Below are 24,076 nucleotides of genomic sequence, written 5' to 3' on the forward strand. Positions count from 1 at the left end.
GGCTTTTTATCCAATAATTTAAGGGTTTGTTTATATAGCGTGTGTGATGGTGCAAGTATTGTTTTTGCGGTTTGTGACCAACTTGTAATACAATATGTAAAATGCGAGAAAATCATTGAGTGCATATAGCAGCATCTAAAGGTAAATGATTACGAATGTGTCTCAAATTTCTTAAATTTGACAGTATTACAAACCTGCTTTATATGTTTCTTAAAAGACAACTTTGAATCAAGGATAACCCCCAAATATTTAAAATGTGACACAGTCTGGATTTTTTCTCCATTTACAACAACATCTGGTTGATTTTCATTTTTCCTTATATAAAAATACATACACGCCGTTTTACTGACATTTAGTGCCATGCAAGACTCAGAGAGCCATGTGGCAATTTTTGCCATTGCTGCGTTTAATTTAGTTTCCACTTCATATCTGTCTCTTCCATGAGCCATAATGACAGTCTCATCTGCATACATTTGGATGTCAACTTCTGGACAGACTAGTGGTAGGTCGTTAACATATAGACTGAATAACAAAGGGCCTAAAACACCAACACCAACAGAACAGCTACTAAATTATGACATTTTATTTCCAACTCTGGTGCTTTGTCTTCTCATAGTGAGATAAGACTCCATCCATTTCATAGTATCATCAGAAAAATGTAAATTTGACAACTCAGAGAGAAGAACATTGTGATTTACTGTGTCGAAAGCTTTTTTAAAATCCAGAAAAACAGCTCCTACAGCACTCCCACTGTCTAGTTTTGATTTGATTTTTTCAACAAAATAGCAGGTAGCCATTTCAGTAGTAGGTTTTTTCCTAAAACCTAATTGCAATGGATAGAGTGTTTGTCCAGAATCTAAAAAGTCAGTTACCACTTTTTTTGCGATCTTTGATACCACCGGCAAAATGCTGATGGGCCTATAATTAGCTACATCAGTAGGTTCCCCTGCCTTGGAAATAAGAACTAACACTTTATTCCAAGCAGTTGGAAAATTTGATTGCTTTATCTATAAATTAACTAGATGTGTAATGGGGGTGCTGAGAGAGTGAACATTGTTCTTTAAAAATTTTGAATCCCACTTGAATATATCTTTCGCCTTTGAGAACTTTAAAATACTTAGTATCTTACAAATCTTATTTAAAAAAAAAAAATCTGCACTGATGCGGTAAAATAAGTATTAAATACAGAAGCTATTTCACTGGGGTCATCATTTAAAATCCCATTGATTTTCAAGTCATGTCCATTTCCCTGATTTTGTTTTTTGTCTTTCTTTATTAATTTATTTATGTTTACTCCATAGTCCCAGTCCTCGTTTCATACCAGTGCTTGTTTTTTATGGTATGGTTACGATCACAGCATTTCTCAGCCACTTTAGACGGTGCGAATAAAAACAAACATAAAAGTTTGGTAAGCACACCTGTGGCTCCTGCCAAACCGCCGCTCGCCATCTTGCGTCGCGCATTGACCATTCTGCAGACTGAGTGAGAGACTCAGTCTGTTGTGCACTGTAGCATCTGCCTGGATTGCCAGAACCGGATCATAGCTGACACTTGGATTGCAGAAAAGCTAGTAAATATGATAATATGTGTTATGCCCCAGTGCCTGACTAGTTTCTGGATTTCTACATCAAAGGGGCTAAAGTCACCCCCGAACACACCCCAACCGTCTCAGGGGGGGGGACATTTTATGGCACCTTATGAAGCTCAACAGAGAGCTGATAAGGAAGTGTGAATTGCCTTAAAGAATACCTCCTGCAAAGAATGTCTTTGAGACCATATGACAAACTCCTAAGAGATCATGGGCCCTATCTTGCACCCAGCGCAATTGACTTTGTCAGTGACGCATGTATCATTTCGTATTTTGCACTGGCGCACAGCGGGTTTTTCCCTCCACAGACGCACGTCGGCAAACTAGGGAATGAACTTGCGCTCCCTGGGCGGTTCAGCGCAAAAAAGGAGGCGTGCTCCGGCGCCCACCATCTCTTATGCTATTTTGCAGTTTCAAAAAACAGTTGCGCTACTAACCAAAAAAAACTAGTCTAAAGTCAGTGGCGCGTTGCGCGTGGTTCATTATGCTATTTTAAGGGCGCATGCTTGACCATAATGTATAGCGTGCACAACGCATTGCTTATCTAATCTACACAGATGCAACAGTTATTTTTGCAAATCATAAATTGTTACAATAAAAAATATAAGATAAAGGAAAACATTAAATCATAAATTGTAACAATAAAAAATATTAATACATGAGATAAGGGAAATCATTTTGGTGAGCATTGTGGTGATAGTTTTTATTTATTTTGTGTGGCAGCGTTAAACAATTATCATGCAAATAACGATTAAAATATTTTTGTTGTGTGGCTGTATTACGTTTATTTTATCTAAATAATAATTAAAATGTTTTCATAAGAAACCTTCATGTATGTGAACTTGATTTGTAAGTGTACTTTGGGGTTGGACCTTGCTTGCGTTTCTTGTGTCCGATTTCAAAGCCCCCAAACCCTTTCAGCGGTGAGGGTGGACGCAGCGATGTCCTCCTGTGTGCCCGGCGTGCCCGATTTATGCTGGCAAGCTTGGGATCCCCCCGTCTCCTGACATCATTGTAGTGCTTGGCGTAGCTGATGAGACAATTGCGGCTATTTCCTCTCACGCCTGTTTAACCGACGCTGATTTGGGTGGGTTTCTCCCATCCCCATACAAAACAACTTCTCTGTCTTTGACTGATCTTCCAAGAACGTCGGTCTCCTTGGCTGTGAACCGCTCCTGGCGTGCGCCTGTCAAATCCATCATAATAATAGCAACCCGTCATGGAACTTGCGCCCTTACGTTTAAAGGGAATGTTGGATAGCGTTCTGATTGGTTTATTTGACGTTACGCCCAAACCACACCTATGAATAATGAACCTACTTCAGACCAACCCCTTATTGATTTGCGCCCGGCGCAAGACTTGTTTCTCCCGCCGGGAAAATAGCAACAGCGCCCAAGATCCGCCCACAAAGTCACTTGCGCTTTGCGCTTCGGAGTTGCGTTTCAGATCGTTAAAATAGGGCCCCAAGTCTGTAAATACATTTATGCATGTTTGATGTATGTTGGTTCCCTCTTTTATAAACTGCTTGTTAAATAACTTGTATTCTCATGTACAATTGTGTTTCTATGACTAAGTCTAGACTACCTCTGACAAATTGATTGTTTGTTTGTTATTCATACATTGGGATGAAGCACAACGTAATGCTTGCTTAAAACCATTCATATTGGGTATCAAACTGTTCACCTTTAAATTTCCTCTTCATTGATAAATATGGTATGACGGTAAAACAATTCATTCTATTTATTCAATGATCTGGACTAATATTTTGCCATGGAATCTGCAGGCAATAAAAGATGCAAAATTAACAGTTAAGAGGACAAACAACTCTCCCCTGCTTAGCTATGATTGGTCGATTCAAACTTGAATGGGCGTGTCCTACTTAAAGGATAAATACTGGCAAAAACTTTATCTCATGGGTTAGCTGTCTTTTCATTCGAATCATCGCTTCTTCAAGTGAGCTCTTCCAGCCATCCCTCCCTCTTTGGGGGAGGAGGACAATGGGGCCAAGAAGCCTCTTCTTTGTTCTGTGAGTTTTAGGCCAAACTCACCTGAGTTTGTGACCAAGGATGGATCTTCAACAACAGAAAACCACCAACTCACATCTAAACCTTTCGGAACATCTCTTCAAATGAACTGGACACTTGGTTCGCACACCGACAACCTGGGCTGTTTTTCCAGCATGAAAATGCTGCAACTGGACCTGCAAAGCCATCTTCTTCCATCTGAACCTAAGACTTCAAGTGCATTCAACTGCACAGACATGCAAGTATATCTTAGAATATAGCTGCGTTTAAGTCGGTTAAGTAAGATGAATGTGGTTTATGCAACTCTCTCTCTCTCTCTCTCTCTCTCTCTCTCTCTTTATTTCATGTTAAATGTTCCTGTTTGTCAATTGTCTATGTCGCATGTAATCCCAGTAGAGTAGTCAAATAAATGTGATTGTTTATCCATAGATGCCTTCTGAGTTCTGATTAAATTCAAAGTCACTTAAATTTTCGATCAATGCTACCTCACGCTTAAGGTTCTCAGAATTGATGTACAATTTTAGATATATATTCGCTGGCGAATTAATCAATTATTATTACGATTCATTCTGCAAAACCTATAAAATATATATAGTTAATGACGATTAATTGAATGTATTTGCATTTGAGCTAAATCAACAGTTCCCCCCGAATTGGAATAGTCATAAACAATAATTTCCCTTAACAGGGTGGTGGAGAAAATATCAACATTAATAATTGTAATTATTAATGAATAACTTATCATTATCAAAATGGTGATTGGTTGTTTTAAACAACACTATTCCGTAGCCCTTCCATTTGCTACTATTCTAAAAATTCTAGTTAACTTTCACTGAATGTAATCAGTGGGCAGGGCATGAGTCCTTGGACAATACTAGTCAAATGAGACTTGAATAGAAGCGAAGAGGAAGCCGTACAACAGTAAGATCTTCATGGTACAGTGTTTCCAGCAGTGGGAGGTTCATTAGGTTAATATGTCTAAGTTGAGGTAAGAACATAGCAAAATATAGATAAACGGTGGTGTTTTCCTTTAAATATAAGACTGTTGATGTTCAGCAATATATCTGAAATGTCTGATAATCTCTCTTAAGATTATGTCAAAGATGATACCACTCTGTCTGATTTACATGTGCTCAACTTCTGTTGAACTTGAAGTACAGATGGACTTGCCACTGAACTTAATGTTTTCTATCAGTGATGAAGGCAACCTGTCCAGGGGCTGGTTGCACCAGCTGTGCGTAAGTTACAGCTTAGCTTAGTTAAGGCATAAATGGGCACTAAGTTACAACTTATGCACTACTAAATGTTTTTGCGTTGCACCATTAAACTTAGTTTAAACGTAACAATATGTTGTAACTAAATATTTATGGAAGCCTCTGTCCATGAATAACGCTTGGAATAAGATGTCAGCCAGATTATATTACATCGATGAGCTCGTATAAATTATGAAGAGCCGCAAATTCGTCAACGAGTTTTCAAGAACTGTTTAATTTTCTGTGTATCCATCAATTAAAATAAGATTTAAAATTTCTTCCTGTTTATTTTCTCCTCCATGTGTGGGATAGATATTTTCAATTAAAACTGTAATATTTTGAGTTCGATAACGTTTGCTTTAACGTCTTTTTTAACTTTCAGTTTAGGTGAGACAAGAATGAGTTTGAAATTACGTACTGTTCAGACTATTTCCTGTTTACCCATTATTAGGCTTGTGATTGGGTTAAGAAAAATAGACCTCATTCTATACGACAATGCATTACTTTACAGAGAGCTTACGACCTACTAGCTACGTTCTGCCTTAAGAACAAATGGTGCAACCGAATAAAGTAAAGAGTTAGTTATAAACTAGCTAGTAGTTACTAAGCCTCTAGATTGGACTTTACGTCCCAGTTTAAGTAAGAAGTTACGAACGACTGGTGCAACCCTACCCAGAACCTTAGACAGTAGATCATGGTCTTGTCTTTGACATGACCCGGTAAGTGAGTCAGAACGCAAACGCTGAGTTCAGAAAATAAATAACATTTAATGATAAAACTGATGAACAGGTAAGCAAAAACACAGTAACATCCAGAACAAGTAACACGGGAAACAGACATGGTTAGCAATGACAATCATCCGGCGACTCGAGTGACACAGACAGCAGTATAAATACACAAACACTTAACAAGGAACAGGTGTGATGAGGAATCATTCCGTGAATTGCAGGTGACCTAATCGGAGACACAAACAAAACATGACACGGACTAGCCGTGACATAACCCCTCCCTCTAGGAGTGGCTACCAGACACTCACAATGTGAACAAACACAAACAAAGTCTCGTAGGGTGGATCCAGGGGAGGGATGGAGGGCTTGGAGACCCTGACGATACCGGCAGCCGGGCAGGGGCGTCATGCACCATTTTTTTAAGGGGGCACACCAGTGTGCACAGCTCACAGAAATTTGTGCATACACAGACATCAAACGAAATATTATAGATTCTTCAGTCTTCATTCTGTTTCGGGGGGCCACTGGGGGGGCCAGTGAATTTTATGGGAGGACGCGGCCCCCCCTGCCCCCCCCCCCCTTGGGGGCGCCACTACTTACTGTAAATGTCAACTTCAAGAAATATTTTTGTAACTATGCAATTCAGCACTTAAAAGTATGCATGCAGTGTGTGCATGACACAATTTTTGTCATCAAAAGACTGCACGGGTACTCAGGGGCATCAGGCACCAATTTTTTAAAGGGAGCACAGTGTGCACAGCTCACAGCATACACAGACATCAAACAAAATATTATAGAGCTTTCAGTCGTTTCCATGGCACTTACATTTCGAACAATCTGAACATCCCAGCTTTCATGCAAAAACCTCCACAATAAAAGTGTTGACTAACTTTCATCAAATACAACCCGAATTCCGGAAAAGTTGGGACGTTTTTTAAATTTGAATAAAATGAAAACTAAAGGAATTTCAAATCACACGAGCCACTATTTTATTCACAATAGAACAATGATAACATAGCAAATGTTTAAACTGAGAAATTTTACACTTTTATCCACTTAATTAGCTCATTTAAAATTTAATGCCTGCTACAGGTCTCAAAAAAGTTGGCACGGGTGCAACAAATGGCTATAAAAGCAAGCAGTTTTGAAAAGAATCAGCTGGGAGAACATCAAGTTAATTGATATTAAGTCTGTAACATGATTAGCTATAAAAGGTGTGTCTTAGAGAAGCAGAGTCTCTCAGAATTAAAGATGGGCAGAGGCTCTCCAATCTGTGAAAGACTGCGTAAAAAGATTGGGGAATACTTTAAAAACAATGTTCCTCAAAGTCAAACTGCAAAGGCTTTGCAAATCTCATCATCTACAGTGCATAACATCATCAAAAGATTCAAAGAAACTGAAGAAATCTCTGTGCGTAAGGGACAGGGCCAGAGACCTTTATTGGATGCCCGTGGTTTTCGGGCCCTCAGACGACACTGCATCACTCATCGGCATGATTGTATCAATGACATTACTAAATGGGCCCAGGAATTCTTCCAGAAACCACTGTCGATAAACACAATCCGCCATGCCATCAGCAGATGCCAACTAAAGCTCTATCATGAAAAAAGGAAGCCATATGTGAATATGGTCCAGTAGCGCCGTCGTGTCCTGTGGGCCAAGGCTCATTTAAAATGGACTATTTCGAAGTGGAATAGTGTTCTATGGTCAGACGAGTCCAAATTTGACATTCTTGATGGAAATCACGGACGCCGTGTGCTCCGGGCTAAAGAGGAGGGAGACCTTCTAGCATGTTATCAGCGTTCAGTTCAAAAGCCAGCATCTCTGATGGTATGGGGGTGCATAAGTGCATACAGTATGGGCAGCTTGGATGTTTTGGAAGGCTGTATGAATGCTGAAAGGTATATAAAGCTATAAGGTATATAAATATATTTTAAAGCAACATATGCTGCCCTCCAAACTAAGTCTATTTCAGGGAAGGCCTTGTATATTTCAGCAGGACAATGCAAAACCACATAATGCAGCTATTACAACAGCATGGCTTCGTCGTAGAAGAGTCCGGGTGCTGAACTGGCCTGCCTGCTTTCACCTATAGAGAACATTTGGCACATCATTAAACGAAAAATACGTCAAAGACGACCACAAACTCTTCAGCAGCTGGAAATCTATATAAGGCAAGAATGGGACCAAATTCCAACACCAAAACTCCAGCAACTCGTAGCCTCAATGCCCAGACGTCTTCTAACTGTTTTGAAAAGAAAAGGAGATGCTACACCCCATGGTAAACATGCCCTGTCCCAACTATTTTGAGACCTGTAGCAGAAATCAAATTTGAAATTAGCTCATTTTGTGCATACAATTGTAAAATTTCTCAGTTTAAACATTTGCTATGTTTTCTATGTTCTATTGTGAATAAAATATTGGCTCATGTGATTTGAAAGTCTTTTAGTTATCATTTTTTTAAAGTTTAAAAACGTCCCAACTTTTCTGGAATTTGGGTTGTACTATTCAGTCCGAATAATGACATATGGGTATCATATTTACATCTGAAATTGCATGTTTTGTTTATTTACATTTTGTTTAATGACTTGTTTAATTGTATCATTAATGCATTTTGCACAACAACTGCACTATCCTATAAAATGAATGTCATTTTAAATCCATAAAGTATATAAACAACGAAAATTACATAAGCTATAGCCACATGATTGATTTCAATGTTCAATAATGATTTTAAAAATTTGTAGATAAAATTATTAGAGGAATGCATTATTATATCAAATTTTACCTCATATGTGAGCATGTGTGATTCCGTACCCCCGTGAACTCTGGTGAACTTTGGCATTGTACCGGGATTAATCTAGAAATCTCTACTAATATACGTGGAGATGGTCACATTTTAAAACATTCATTCTATACAGAGGAGGTTAACTGCTCATTACCGTACTGGGGTTTGGAAATGTTGTGAGCTTTTCTTACATGTTTTAATTCCTCAGATAGCAAAATGCAGCAGCAACAGCTAAGAGCCCGGGACCACGCTCAGACGCTGATGATGTCTGCGACTGCGCTGTCAGCGCCACAATAAAGTAATGTAACATGTTAAAAACGGCGAAAATCTCCGAAAAGTGACAAGGATGCAGCACAGAATTGATAATATTGTGCATATTAAACAGATTAAAAGACAAATAACAGATTAATGGATGCTTCTTTGATTTTGAGGTTGTATGCAAAATAAATTTGGCTCAAAAAAAAAAAAAAAAAAAAAAAAAAAAACAAGTGGGGAACGTGCCCCTCAGTTTGAATGGGCATGACGCCTCTGCGCGTACTGTTTATGCACCGAACAGTATGCGTGCAGTCTTTTGATGACAAAATTTTTTCACGCACCCACTGTACTGTATGCTTACCTACAGGAGAATCTAGTATGCAGCCTATGAGATGTATTGCATTTTGTTGCAATGTTTGTCTGCATAAACGTACGAGTCAAATAAACTAAATTTTGCAAGTATGTGCATTCTTCCGTTCTTAAAATATTTATACTGATAATGGATAACAGTTCGTACACTAAAAATCTATCAGTAACGTACAATAAAAAAGCCATTACACAAAATTACCATCTTCTATTTGGCACTTTTCACTCTGTAGTCTCAGGATCTTAATCTGTAGTCTCTGGCTCTCTTTCTGTAGTCTATTGTCTTCCCTCTGTAGTCTCTCATGTTTTTTCTGTAGTTCTGAAGAGAAAATATTAAAATGATTTAATAAAGCACCAGTGCCAAAAAACTGTGCTTTACTCTAGACCAAAGACTCTTTTTAATATCATTAACGCCACTCTTAATCCATCAGCTGGTCTATCTCCTGGGGCTACGTCCCCATCATGTGATGAGTTTTTATTATTTTTTGAAGACAAGATAAGGACTCTCAGGCAGTGTATAATTCCCTTGTCTAATACTACTACTATCACTACTTTTAACCATATTTCAAATGTCACTGCCTTTCTAAATGAGTTTAACTCCATTACTGAATTAGACTTGCTAGAAATTGCTAAGCAGCTCAAGCCCTCTGGATCACCGTTGGACATTCTTCCTGCTTCTCTATTTAAACAAATCTTCACGGATATAGCTCCCCATCTGCTGATCATAATTAATCGTAGTATAGAATCAGGGATTATGCCTGACTGCCTAAAGCATGCAGTGGTTTATCCACTGCTTAAAAAATTAAACATGGACTCATCTGCTTTGATAAACTTTAGACCTATCTCAAACTTGCCATTCATCTCCAAATTCTTGGAAAAAATTGTGTGTTCACAGCTACAGAGTTTTTTAGTTGAGAATTCATTGCTTGAAACATTTCAATCTGGCTTTAGACAATGTCACTCCACAGAGACTGTATTAATCAAGGTTTTAAATGATATTCTGATTTCATGTGACTCTGGTGATTTTGCAGTACTTGTGCTTCTTGATCTAACAGCTGCTTTTGACACAATTGATCACACTATTTTAATTGATCGTCTTGAAAACTATGTCGGTGTAAGAGGTACAGCCTTAAAATGGTTAACATCATATCTAACAAACAGGAGTTTCTCAGTTAAGATGGGCGAACATTACTCTAGTAAAGCCAATCTGTTTTGTGGTGTTCCTCAGGGCTCTATTTTGGCTCCACTACTTTTTTCTCTGTATATGCTTCCCCTAGGGTCCATCTTTAAGAAACATTGCATATCATTTCACTGCTATGCAGATGATACGCAGGTTTATTTACCTGTCAAACAAAATTCTGCAGGTTTAGGGTCTTTGATAGCTTGTCTAGAGGAGGTTAAGGCATGGCTTTCTTTGAATTTCTTAATTTTTAATGAATCAAAAACTGAAATCATTGTGTTTAGTCTGAGTCATCGAAATCTAAAAACTTGGATTTAGGAGGGTTAAACTCTTACCTGAGACCCTGGGTAAAAAATTTGGGCTTTATTCTGGATGATAATCTAAAGTTTGATCGCCAAATAAATTCTGTTGTTAAAACCTGCTTTTACCAGCTGCGTCTGCTTGCAAAAGCAAAGCCGTTCCTCTCCTTTAGGGACCTTGAGAAATTAATTCATACTTTCATTTCATCTAGGCTTGACTATTGCAATTCACTTTACTTGGGGATTAGTCAGCAAACACTGTCCCGCCTACAAATTGTCCAAAATGCAACAGCAAGATTTTTGTGTGGCGTAAAAAAGAGGGAGCATATTACTCCTATTTTACGCTCACTACATTGGCTTCCCGTGCCTTTCAGAGTTTAATTTAAAGCATTACTTCTAGTTTATAAATCCATAAAGGCTTAGCACCTACCTATTTGTCTGATCTTTTAACTGAATATAACCCTCCAAGATCTCTTCGATCGTCTACCCAGGCTCTATTACATACTCCAAAATCGAGACTAAAGTGTAGGGGAGATCGAGCTTTTTACAGTGCGGCTCCAAGGCTTTGGAACAGCTTACCTGTTAGCTTAAGACAGGCTCCATCTCTCCTTACTTTTAAATCCAGACTCAAAACTTATTTATTCTCAAAAGCCTTTGATGAAAATTTAAATTAATGTGATTTTACTTTACTTTATTTTTATTTTTTTTCCTGTGTTTTTTATCTATTGATGTGGTTTTATCTTATTTTCTCTTTTGTCGTTTATCTGTTTTTTATCTATTTGGAAAGCACATTGGTCAACAGCTGTTGTTTTAAATTGTGCTATATAAATAAATTGTCATTGTCATTGTCATTGCTTTTGTCACGATCGGTTTAAAATAAAAGAGAGAACCCAAACGCAGACACAACTGAAATACAAAACTGAAGATTTATTTAAACACAAAAACCCACGTGGGGGTAAAACAGATAAATAAACACGGAAGGTAAACACGAAACAGGAACAAAACACTGAAACCAAATAAGCATGGAATCGGGAGTCAGAAACACGGGATACATGAACACTCTGACTAGACAACTGTAGACAATGAACGCGCACACGACAGACACCGAAAGGGCATTATAAAGACACAACATCAATGGGGAACAGGTGAACATAATTAATCACTTAAGACATGATTACATAAGGGAGTAGGGTAAAAGTGACAAGACACTGGGAACACGTGTTACACATACATGATGTGAAACAACACGTATTCCCACATAAACACAATGCTGCCCTGGTCTTGCCCTCTGGATAATAACCAAGGTCAGGCAAGACCATGACAGCCACAAGACACTGGGAACATGTGGAAGCCACACATATAATATCACTCCACATGTCCCTCACACAGAACATAGCACTGTCATGGTCTTGCCAGATACACTCAGACCTGAGTAAAATACAAAAGATCTGGCAAGCCCATGACAGTACCCCCTTCTTTAATGACGGATACAAGACGTCACAAAACAAAACATTAAACACGAGGAACGAGAGACTGCACAACAGAAGACAACCATGACAACATCACAATAAACAACAACGGTAAACAAACATACGTGACAAACGGGTTGGGGTGAATTAACAAAAACAGAACATCATGAAGGGGTGGTGGGGCAATAACAGGGGAAAACAAATGTCCAGAATGTGGAAAATGAGTCTTAAACCTCTGCTGAAAAGCAGAGGAGTGGAATGTCCTGGATTGCGCGGTTGACTGCGCATACGGCTGCGCAGGCGGGTGACGTGTCTCCGGCTGCGCCGGCGGGTGACGTGTCTCCGGCTGCGCCGGCGGGTGACGTGTCTCCGGCTGCGCCGGCGGGTGACGTGTCTCCGGCTGCGCCGGCGGGTGACGTGTCTCCGGCTGCGCCGGCGGGTGACGTGTCTCCGGCTGCGCCGGCGGGTGACGTGTCTCCGGCTGCGCCGGCGGGTGACGTGTCTCCGGCTGCGCCGGCGGGTGACGTGTCTCCGGCTGCGCCGGCGGGTGACGTGTAACTGCTCATTACCGTACTGGGGTTTGGAAATGTTGTGAGCTTTTCTTACATGTTTTAATTCCTCAGATAGCAAAATGCAGCAGCAACAGCTAAGAGCCCGGGACCACGCTCAGACGCTGATGATGTCTGCGACTGCGCTGTCAGCGCCACAATAAAGTAATGTAACATGTTAAAAACGGCGAAAATCTCCGAAAAGTGACAAGGATGCAGCACAGAATTGATAATATTGTGCATATTAAACAGATTAAAAGACAAATAACAGATTAATGGATGCTTCTTTGATTTTGAGGTTGTATGCAAAATACATTTGGCTCAAAAAAAAAAAAAAAAAAAAAAAAAAAAACAAGTGGGGAACGTGCCCCTCAGTTTGAATGGGCATGACGCCTCTGCGCGTACTGTTTATGCACCGAACAGTATGCGTGCAGTCTTTTGATGACAAAATTTTTTCACGCACCCACTGTACTGTATGCTTACCTACAGGAGAATCTAGTATGCAGCCTATGAGATGTATTGCATTTTGTTGCAATGTTTGTCTGCATAAACGTACGAGTCAAATAAACTAAATTTTGCAAGTATGTGCATTCTTCCGTTCTTAAAATATTTATACTGATAATGGATAACAGTTCGTACACTAAAAATCTATCAGTAACGTACAATAAAAAAGCCATTACACAAAATTACCATCTTCTATTTGGCACTTTTCACTCTGTAGTCTCAGGATCTTAATCTGTAGTCTCTGGCTCTCTTTCTGTAGTCTATTGTCTTCCCTCTGTAGTCTCTCATGTTTTTTCTGTAGTTCTGAAGAGAAAATATTAAAATGATTTAATAAAGCACCAGTGCCAAAAAACTGTGCTTTACTCTAGACCAAAGACTCTTTTTAATATCATTAACGCCACTCTTAATCCATCAGCTGGTCTATCTCCTGGGGCTACGTCCCCATCATGTGATGAGTTTTTATTATTTTTTGAAGACAAGATAAGGACTCTCAGGCAGTGTATAATTCCCTTGTCTAATACTACTACTATCACTACTTTTAACCATATTTCAAATGTCACTGCCTTTCTAAATGAGTTTAACTCCATTACTGAATTAGACTTGCTAGAAATTGCTAAGCAGCTCAAGCCCTCTGGATCACCGTTGGACATTCTTCCTGCTTCTCTATTTAAACAAATCTTCACGGATATAGCTCCCCATCTGCTGATCATAATTAATCGTAGTATAGAATCAGGGATTATGCCTGACTGCCTAAAGCATGCAGTGGTTTATCCACTGCTTAAAAAATTAAACATGGACTCATCTGCTTTGATAAACTTTAGACCTATCTCAAACTTGCCATTCATCTCCAAATTCTTGGAAAAAATTGTGTGTTCACAGCTACAGAGTTTTTTAGTTGAGAATTCATTGCTTGAAACATTTCAATCTGGCTTTAGACAATGTCACTCCACAGAGACTGTATTAATCAAGGTTTTAAATGATATTCTGATTTCATGTGACTCTGGTGATTTTGCAGTACTTGTGCTTCTTGATCTAACAGCTGCTTTTGACACAATTGATCACACTATTTTAATTGATCGTCTTGAAAACTATGTCGGTGTAAGAAGTACAGCCTTAAAATGGTTAACATCATATCTAACAAACAGGAGTTTCTCAGTTAAGATGGGCGAACATTACTCTAGTAAAGCCAATCTGTTTTGTGGTGTTCCTCAGGGCTCTATTTTGGCTCCACTACTTTTTTCTCTGTATATGCTTCCCCTAGGGTCCATCTTTAAGAAACATTGCATATCATTTCACTGCTATGCAGATGATACGCAGGTTTATTTACCTGTCAAACAAAATTCTGCAGGTTTAGGGTCTTTGATAGCTTGTCTAGAGGAGGTTAAGGCATGGCTTTCTTTGAATTTCTTAATTTTTAATGAATCAAAAACTGAAATCATTGTGTTTAGTCTGAGTCATCGAAATCTAAAAACTTGGATTTAGGAGGGTTAAACTCTTACCTGAGACCCTGGGTAAAAAATTTGGGCTTTATTCTGGATGATAATCTAAAGTTTGATCGCCAAATAAATTCTGTTGTTAAAACCTGCTTTTACCAGCTGCGTCTGCTTGCAAAAGCAAAGCCGTTCCTCTCCTTTAGGGACCTTGAGAAATTAATTCATACTTTCATTTCATCTAGGCTTGACTATTGCAATTCACTTTACTTGGGGATTAGTCAGCAAACACTGTCCCGCCTACAAATTGTCCAAAATGCAACAGCAAGATTTTTGTGTGGCGTAAAAAAGAGGGAGCATATTACTCCTATTTTACGCTCACTACATTGGCTTCCCGTGCCTTTCAGAGTTTAATTTAAAGCATTACTTCTAGTTTATAAATCCATAAAGGCTTAGCACCTACCTATTTGTCTGATCTTTTAACTGAATATAACCCTCCAAGATCTCTTCGATCGTCTACCCAGGCTCTATTACATACTCCAAAATCGAGACTAAAGTGTAGGGGAGATCGAGCTTTTTACAGTGCGGCTCCAAGGCTTTGGAACAGCTTACCTGTTAGCTTAAGACAGGCTCCATCTCTCCTTACTTTTAAATCCAGACTCAAAACTTATTTATTCTCAAAAGCCTTTGATGAAAATTTAAATTAATGTGATTTTACTTTACTTTATTTTTATTTTTTTTCCTGTGTTTTTTATCTATTGATGTGGTTTTATCTTATTTTCTCTTTTGTCGTTTATCTGTTTTTTATCTATTTGGAAAGCACATTGGTCAACAGCTGTTGTTTTAAATTGTGCTATATAAATAAATTGTCATTGTCATTGTCATTGCTTTTGTCACGATCGGTTTAAATAAAAGAGAGAACCCAAACGCAGACACAACTGAAATACAAAACTGAAGATTTATTTAAACACAAAAACCCACGTGGGGGTAAAACAGATAACTAAACACGGAAGGTAAACATGAAACAGGAACAAAACACTGGAACCAAATAAACATGGAATACGGAGTCAGAAACACGGGATACATGAACACTCTGACTAAACAACTGTAGACAATGAACGCGCACACGACAGACAACGAAAGGGCATTATAAAGACACCACATCAATGGGGAACAGGTGAACATAATTAATCACTTAAGACATGATTACATAAGGGAGTAGGGTAAAAGTGACAAGACACTGGGAATACGTGTTACACATACATGATGTGAAACAACACGTATTCCCACATAAACACAATGCTGCCCTGGTCTTGCCCTCTGGATAACAACCAAGGTCAGGCAAGACCATGACAGCCACAAGACACTGGGAACATGTGGAAGCCACACATATAATATCACTCCACATGTCCCTCACACAGAACATAGCACTGTCATGGTCTTGCCAGATACACTCAGACCTGAGTAAAATACAAAAGATCTGGCAAGCCCATGACAGCTTTACAGTCAGTTCCCTTTCATAATTATTTCTTAACAACTACAGGAATGTCTGCAAGTCACTGTATCTGAAACCTTCTTCCTGAATCTATTTGAATTTAAAGTGAACACATATTTGAAATGACAGATGACACGGTGGATAATTGCTGAGTTCCATAACATAAAAATACCTTAGGTGTCCAGTGTTGTTAAAGTTGCGATGAAAATTATGTCATAATTTCTTTTTTACTACACTGACTACACCAAACGGTAAGATTACACAAACTAGATTCAATGTTTAGAGACATGCGAAAGTGTACTATGGACAAATGCTGGTTATAGCTGCTGTAAATTTAACAAGAATAGCATATTTATACATTGAATGGCATGTAAACAAATACAAATGTTTTTATCAAAGGACATATTTTCTGATGAAAACCACGTATGTCCATTTTGCAGATTTTGAAATTTTTCGACAGATTGAATGTCCAGGTTCATTTCCATATACAGTATGCTTCACATATCTAAATGGCCAATGAAAAGTTGTGAAATCATGTAATCTGATTTTCACGTATATCCATTTGGTGTCAAAGCTGTCAATCACGCAGCGTATCTGTGGAAGCATCTCGCCGGTCTCGTGAAGTTTCATTGTAGCTCAGCACTGGATATAGCTGAATAAACATAGCCTGTGAGACAATATCTTTCCTTCATCGAGGTAAACATTTCCCCCCTGATGCCAGACGTACGTCTAGGAGTGACAAAATTACGGTAGGACTGTGCAAACAAAGTATCTGTCTAGCATTACCATGTCAGTGTATTGATTCATTGTCCCTTCATAGTTTGCAAGAGACATTTAATACATTTGTAAATAATATTTAATAAACTACACGCATTTAATAAACTAAGATGTATGCTATTTAATAAACATAGCGTATTCATCTGTCAATATGAAACGCGACTTGGCCATTCTAATTAATGATTGGAAGAACGCGTATTGACCACCATTACTGTTAAATATGCACGTATGTCCATTTAAACTCAATTTTGGTCAAATGTAGATTATCATTACACTGGCAAGAATATGGTTACATGTAAAGATGCCGTACCAAGTATGACAACTGCTTTTGAAATACTGTGGTTTTTTCACTTCCTGAAAAGTAACCGTTTTGGACATACGTGAGTTTCATCGGGCAGCGACGATATGCAATATTAGTTAATGCCATTGAAGGTTAATAATTATGTGAGTACTGTGCCACACAAGCGAATTAACATAAAGCTAGCATTAATGTCTAGTAGTGCGGACCAGGGTGTAGTACAGCTGGTATATAATCAACTTTAAGTTTATTTATGAAGAGACACTATAAAACAATTAAACCTCAGGTGGTGTTGCTAACCCGAATTTGACTCTTAGGTGGAACTGGTTACAGACATGAAACTCTTGGTGCTCCTAATCTCTTCATCACAAAGGTTTTTGCACCGTTAGCCTTAAGGCTCATATCACTGAGTTTCTGCTGAAATATATGATGTATATAAATTATGTGGTACTAAGATTGTAATTTTATATTCATGTTTGGTTTCTTTTTAAAGGTCATGGTGCGATGAGTAAAAGGTCTCATTTCTATAAGTCTAAGATCAGATGGATTAAGGTTTTAGAACTTTGGATAGAAGATGCATTTCTTGTAGAGGTGGGGTTTTGCCATGATATTTCTGGCTAGTTTGACCAGTTGCCAAGATACTCCTGGCTAGTTTGACCAGGTGCTCTTTAGTATCACTTGGCACAGGTCAAACTGGATTTTGACCAGGTGTTCTTTAGTTTCACTTGGTACAGGTCAAACTAGATTTTGGTAGCTTTCTCAAGCTGTGTATAAAAGGTGGCCTGGCAAAATGTTCTGGGAGCCATTCTGTACTCAGAAGCTCCCACACTCTGTGTGTATTCAAACTTTATGGAGGCATCCTGTAACCAGGAGCTCCCACACTTTGTGTGTGTATTAAAACATCATGGAAGAATTCTTTAACAAGAGTCTTCCTACACCATTTGGGTGTATTATATTAATGATAGAAGTACTCTGTAGCCAGAGTGTCTATTGCCAGGTATGATTTTGTAACTGTTGCAACTGTTGATCATTTTAATTGGAATTGAATCATATTCTGTATGATATTCTTTAAGCTGGAACCTGCCTGGTATAATAAATTGTTAATATTGATTCATTTTAAATTCTTCAAAATTGTATTGATTTATTTTAATTATTTCAGAAATTATTATTTCCAGTAGATTAGAAGGAGTCTGATATTACCGCAAAATAAGTATGTCAGGATATGATCACACTGGTGTTTTGATGTTGAATGGAGCATGGGGCACGTTCACCAGGACTCTCAGATTTATGTCTATCACCTGACTTAGCAAGTTGCATGATCGTGACTAAAGTAACTATTTTATGATCGGAGCAAGCATGGGGCGGCCAGACATAAAATATTAGTTTACCCTGCAACCTCTGACGAAGGTCAGACTGACAATTTTGTGTCCGTGAGATATACGCAACGGCCGACGTATACTCTGTGCGATATCGGGTCCCTAATGAACGAATAACTAAGACTATGGGAATTTATAAATAATCAATATCTAAATTATGATCAACAGATAATTGGAATAATGCACTAAATTCTTACTATATTAAATTGGAGTCAGATTATAATTTAACTGCAGAGGTCAAAGAAACAAATTAAATAAATGGAATTATTCTTCTAGAAGCGCTACGGACGGAAAGAACACGTGTTCCCTTCACAACGCATTGGACTTCGACGTTGGGCCAATTGGGTGGCGTCTTACAAGGGCATTATGAACAAAAAGTTCATTTTTATTCATAGTGAAATTAGTGTGGTAGAGGGCCCAATCTCATATTCTTTTATAGGGCACAAAATTGCTAGTGGCACAAAAATATTGTTGTTATTGTTATAGTTAACAAGATGATTATCGTTAAGGTGTGAACAGACACACACAAAGGACAGATACTTTTCACACAGGTTAAAGAGCAGAAGCTAATGCTATTGTGTTCCAGCTTTCCTTTTGTTGTTTTCGGTGACCTTCACACATCATGTCATGGGAAACATTTATTTTTACCTAACTTTACACTATTAACAGTATTTACATATTTTACATATTTTAAAATATGCTACCTTTCTTCTTACGGATGAATACAGCAATCAGTATTCCAGTGATTACACTGAGCCCAGATCCAACAGCAATCAGGGACACTGATGACATCCAGGAGTTAACCATTTTACCTGTAAAACAACTGCTGTGTTTAGAAAATAACTGACTTTACTTAATATCATATATTATATTTCAGGGCCGTGCAGAGACAATTGGAGGGGCAGGTGCTCAAAGAATAAAAAGGGCACTTTGCTCGCTGACACGCAAGCACACAACTGAAACAAATAATAAAGTAATACAGAATAGAAAGATGATTTTAAGTCTAACGTTTTTCTTTATTTTCCTAGCAAATAGAGTGAGACAGAAAAATCTATATAGACTGAGTTTTATATCTATATATTTATGCATTTGGCAGCCACTTTTATCCAAAACGACTTACAGTGCATTTCATTTAGTGTGTCAACAGTATATGCAGTTTTGAAATTATATGATATTTTTGCATTGTGACATTAAGCTATTATTACGTTTACAGGCTTGTGTTTTTGTTGTCATATTTAAAATATAATTATATTCTATTCTAATCCTGTTCGAAATTTGTATAAAAAGAGAGTAGCCTACATATTTTAGTTTTGAATCGTGTTTGTGTTGTGTTTTTGCACACTTTGATGCCTTGATGACAGGGCAATAAAATAATGACATTCATCTCTCCTTTCATTCATTTCATGAAGCCTCTAGTACTTTCTTTATTTTCAGGTAAACTAAAACTGGTTGCAAAGCTGGAGAGTTTTTGACTGAGTTAATAATTTAGCACGAGTTATACTATATTACCCAACATCAGCTCACATTGTCTTTTATCAAAGGCGAGTCCAGGAATCGTAAATTTAATATGATACAAAAATTAAACGAGTTTTTTACCGTATTCATCGGATCTTGCTCTTCCAACAAACTCCGCGTGACAGGTGGATGACATTAACAGCGCGAGAGCGATTTGAAATCAAACTCCTCCGTATGATTTCCCGAATATTTTTCGCGGTACTTTGATGTCATGTGCGTTTCGGTTCTTGCATTGCTGCGTGAAGTTGAGCACACCTAAAAACTCGAGACAGCTACCTGTATGAACTCCCGGCAGAGAACGTCCCTGCCTTTGCTTCATCCATTGTTTTTATATGGGAAGAATGTTTTATTTTCAGCGTGAGAAATGCAAGGTGTAGCGTGTAAACTGGCTGAAATGCGTGTGTCTCCCGCCGAATGCGTGAGACTTGAGAGCCCTTGCATCTAACATTCTAGAGATGTTAATACACACAGACAGCAATAAACAAAACCTGTGCATGCTCTCCTCACGTTGTTCTTGTAAAATAATAATAATATAACAAGCATATCGCTTCGGTTCAATGCCGGCTCGAGGGGGATCCTCCCTGTACTGCGCACCGTGTCGTCCACGTGTGGGCGCTGCTAGCGCTGTGAACTAGTGATCGTCCCTTAAGAGATTGTCCAATGAAAGGTCAATACGTCATCATGTGACCAATTTTATTTGCGTCTAAATTATTTTTTATTAATTTTACTAATCGTTAGATTGGGCAGGCCTTCACAAAAGGGCATTTAATTACAAAAAAATGCCTTGACAAAAAGGGCATTTTGGTCATCCAGGGGTAAAGGGGCAGGTGCTTGGGCACCCACCGCCCCCCTCTCGGCACGTGCCTGTTATATTTACAAAAATACTTCATATTTTCACATATTTTACTGCATCAAATCATCACAAGACCAGAGGAAAAAACAACATGCTCAGAATCAGTGTGTGTGTACTTACTTGATATAATAATCTCAGTCTCCATCATGTGATGTCTCATTGTGACTCTACAGTGATATTTACTGTCTCTGTTATAAACAGTAATCATTTGTTTCACTCTGAATCCATCTGTCTCTTTCTGTTTGTCTGTATTTTCAGATGTCAAAGTGACTCCTTCACTGTCCAGCCACACAAGTTCAGGTTCAGGGTTCCAACCTTTAGATTCACACTGAAGATGAAGTCCACCAGAAACATCAAATCCATCTACAGTGATGAGTGGAGGACTTCCTACAGCTACACATAGAGGATAAAAGAGTTAATCTTCAGGGGACATTTCACAAGACTTTCTAAAGATGTCAAAAAAATATTTGGTGTCTCCAGAGTACATATGTGAAGATATCGCTCAAAATACCACATAAGCACTATTCGGACGGGATTAGTTTTCCAAACGACTTTTGAGTTTCAACATGTCCCCCACGACTTCTGTGATTTTATGTACCGATTCGGACGGGATTAAAATTCTCAGGCTATTCCAGAGATGGGAGTGTCTGTTTCATGCATTTGGGCGTTGCAGAAGATCACGTGTTCTGGATACTTGTGTTTGTAAGGTTTGATATTATGCTTTAAATGTAAAATTATTACAAAACATGTAAATTATTGATTTAATTTTAACAAATTAAAAAATAACTTATACAAATCCTACTAAAGTAGCCTACGTGTTTTATACAACTGGCTGATAAACCCAATGAAATGAAGAAATAATGATTAATAACAATTAATAATCTTTATTAATTAATATTACCATTCCGGAGTTGAACAAAATAAGGTTGAGTTTACCTTATAAATTACTGATATTAAAGTGGCAAGTCTTAACAGTGTTTGATATTCAGTTTGTCTTGATTTAATTATTTTATTTCGCCAAAAGGAAAAAAAACATCCATATATGAATGAATTTGACACAGGATGTACAATAGATGCGCGTTAGTAAGACCTTACGGCAGATCACGCTGGCCAAAACATGAAAAGAACCGTGCTTTCAAACGATATTCAAACGTTTTTTTTTCCTTATCATAGCAGAATTTAAAATACTACATCATTAATAATCATACACTTACGTGTTTGACATCATTTGAAACTGTAAAGGGTCTTCTTTAATTTGTGTACATTCACAATAACAAATGTTTGTGTTTTTGTCAAATAAAGAAAATAAACAGGGTGCGCATTTAGACATTTCTGCCTCTGCCAGAAGTCTCTCAAAACACGTTACAAAAATCAATTGAAACTCTGCGAATACTCGTCACACAAACATGATACACATATCAAGAGAAAGCCTGAAATGTCTACTTTTAAACAAGCTAATTATAATTTGCCAATACAAATATTGCCTGTTTATATAATCTGCATTGAAGTAAAGAGAGTACTGTTTTCTTGGCTGACTTCATTATCCTTAATGCGGTCACGCTGTTTACATGGTAATTATCAGACGAACAGTTCAAACAATGACAAACAAAGCGTAATGTTTGATCAGATTTAAAGACTTTACTGCATGTTTGGATGATAAACTTTATAAACACACGTGAGGAAGATCTTCATTTATGTCTGGACATTAAGGAAGAGAAGCGTTTATCTTTAACATTAATGTTACCTAAGAAGAAGAACAATGGAAGTAAGTAGTTTATCCTCATTTATATTTGCTATCATGTAATATGCTTATGGCTTGTGCAGTTCAGCCTTCATAAGCGACCTCAGCAGACTGCACGCTTCGAATTGAAAAACTTCCGCATTGTTTACAAATGAGGACTCCTACCAGGAGTTGAGAACCACTGCATTACAATAATACTAGCCTAGCTGCTGCTGTCTGTAATATTATGAAAGTTTTTGCTGTCTTGTATCAGTTTTGCATAGGCTAAAATTAGTTAATTAATGTTAAATTTAAAATTAATGGCTTATCGGATATCAGCAAAAATCCAATAGCCTACTGTATTGCGCATCTCTAAACAGTATGACACAAAATTATAACTAAAATAATTAAATGTTAGTTTTTAATGGTTTGCTCACCTTCAACTCTGAGATCAACAGTGGAGTAATCATACCAGGATTTGGACTGAATTAAACACTTGTAAAGTCCTTCATCAGAGATCTGAACTCTTGAGAGTTTAAGTGATGTGTTTCCTTTCTGTTGTTCATCTTTAAACACTTCAGTTCTTCCTCTGTACGACTGAAGCTGATTTGTGTTTTTGTCCTCATGATCTTCATAGAGGTGAACTACTGATCCATCGAGATCAAGTCTAAACCACTCGACTCTCATGTTTACAGCACTGATGTTGGGTTTGAGAGAACAGGGCAGAATCACATCTTCACCAGATACAGCGAGGAGAGGAGATACAGGCCCAACAACAGCAAACTGATCTGTAAGAGACAGAAAAAAGGTCTTAAATATGCCATCAAAAAGGTGTTTTGTTGTTCCTAAACAAACAAATTGTGTAAAAATGACTGGTTATGTACTGTTACAATCAAGGCCGCCTTAATGCACGGGCTTACCTGGGCTGAAGCCCAGGGGCCTCCGAAGTTCAGGGGCCTCCCATATGATGAGCTGAAAATGTCATTTTGTTTTGTAACTTGTCAGGTTTTCTGTCAATCACTCTAATTGCACGTTACATGTCTGCTGATTGGTCCGTGGTAACTTACCGCGTAATGTAGTAAACTGCGCGTTGTCAACTTGCATTCCTGCATGTTAGACTGCGTGTGACAGAGAAACGGGAAATAATTCACCAACAAATGAAAGAGTAATTTCTGAATTCCAGTGAGGTGCAGGTCTCTCTCTCTCTCTCTCTCTCTCTCTCTCTCTCTCTCTCTCTCTCGCTCGCGTGCTCGCTCTCTCTGTGCTCGTGCAGCTAAGTCTCTGGCATGCAGAAGTCTTTCCAACCGTGCGTAAGAAACTGTTCCGCCAAATAAAGAAAGGAGTTCCCGCACATAATGCTGTTAGTTGTTATAAAGTTTAAGTTTACTCGCGTTTATATCAGTGACGCGTGCGCAGCTGGAGCGATGTAGTTTGACGCGACGTTAGTCTCACAGTACACACATCTGTTGGTTTAGAAAGACGAGAAAGAGACGCAACGGTAAAGGTGCAAGTCTAAGAAAGTAAAGAGCGAAAAGACGATCTCAAATGATCATCCCCTGATAGCACCATTCATATTTAAAATCTCCTTATCTAAAGATCTTATATACAGG

The 24,076-nt window shown here is 38.2% G+C and overlaps 2 protein-coding genes across 2 annotated transcripts in view; both read right to left on the reverse strand.

Annotated features, from left to right (window-relative positions):
• The window catches only part of LOC141351161 (uncharacterized), a 510,144-nt gene that overhangs the window by 271,282 nt on the left and 214,786 nt on the right, over nucleotides 1-24,076 (reverse strand). The window lies entirely within an intron of this gene.
• LOC141350857 (butyrophilin subfamily 3 member A3-like) overlaps nucleotides 1-24,076 on the reverse strand; it is a 28,168-nt gene that overhangs the window by 2,990 nt on the left and 1,102 nt on the right. Inside the window, exons 2-6 of the mRNA XM_073856693.1 lie at nucleotides 22,904-23,254; nucleotides 20,867-21,139; nucleotides 19,083-19,190; nucleotides 13,189-13,305; nucleotides 9,205-9,321 (exon numbers count right to left, since the gene is read on the reverse strand). Coding sequence (XP_073712794.1) covers nucleotides 9,205-9,321; nucleotides 13,189-13,305; nucleotides 19,083-19,190; nucleotides 20,867-21,139; nucleotides 22,904-23,254 — 966 coding nt within the window. The remainder of the gene's footprint in view (nucleotides 1-9,204; nucleotides 9,322-13,188; nucleotides 13,306-19,082; nucleotides 19,191-20,866; nucleotides 21,140-22,903; nucleotides 23,255-24,076) is intronic.

Source organism: Misgurnus anguillicaudatus, chromosome 19 (genome assembly GCF_027580225.2).
Source record: "Misgurnus anguillicaudatus chromosome 19, ASM2758022v2, whole genome shotgun sequence".
Lineage (NCBI taxonomy): Eukaryota > Metazoa > Chordata > Actinopteri > Cypriniformes > Cobitidae > Misgurnus > Misgurnus anguillicaudatus.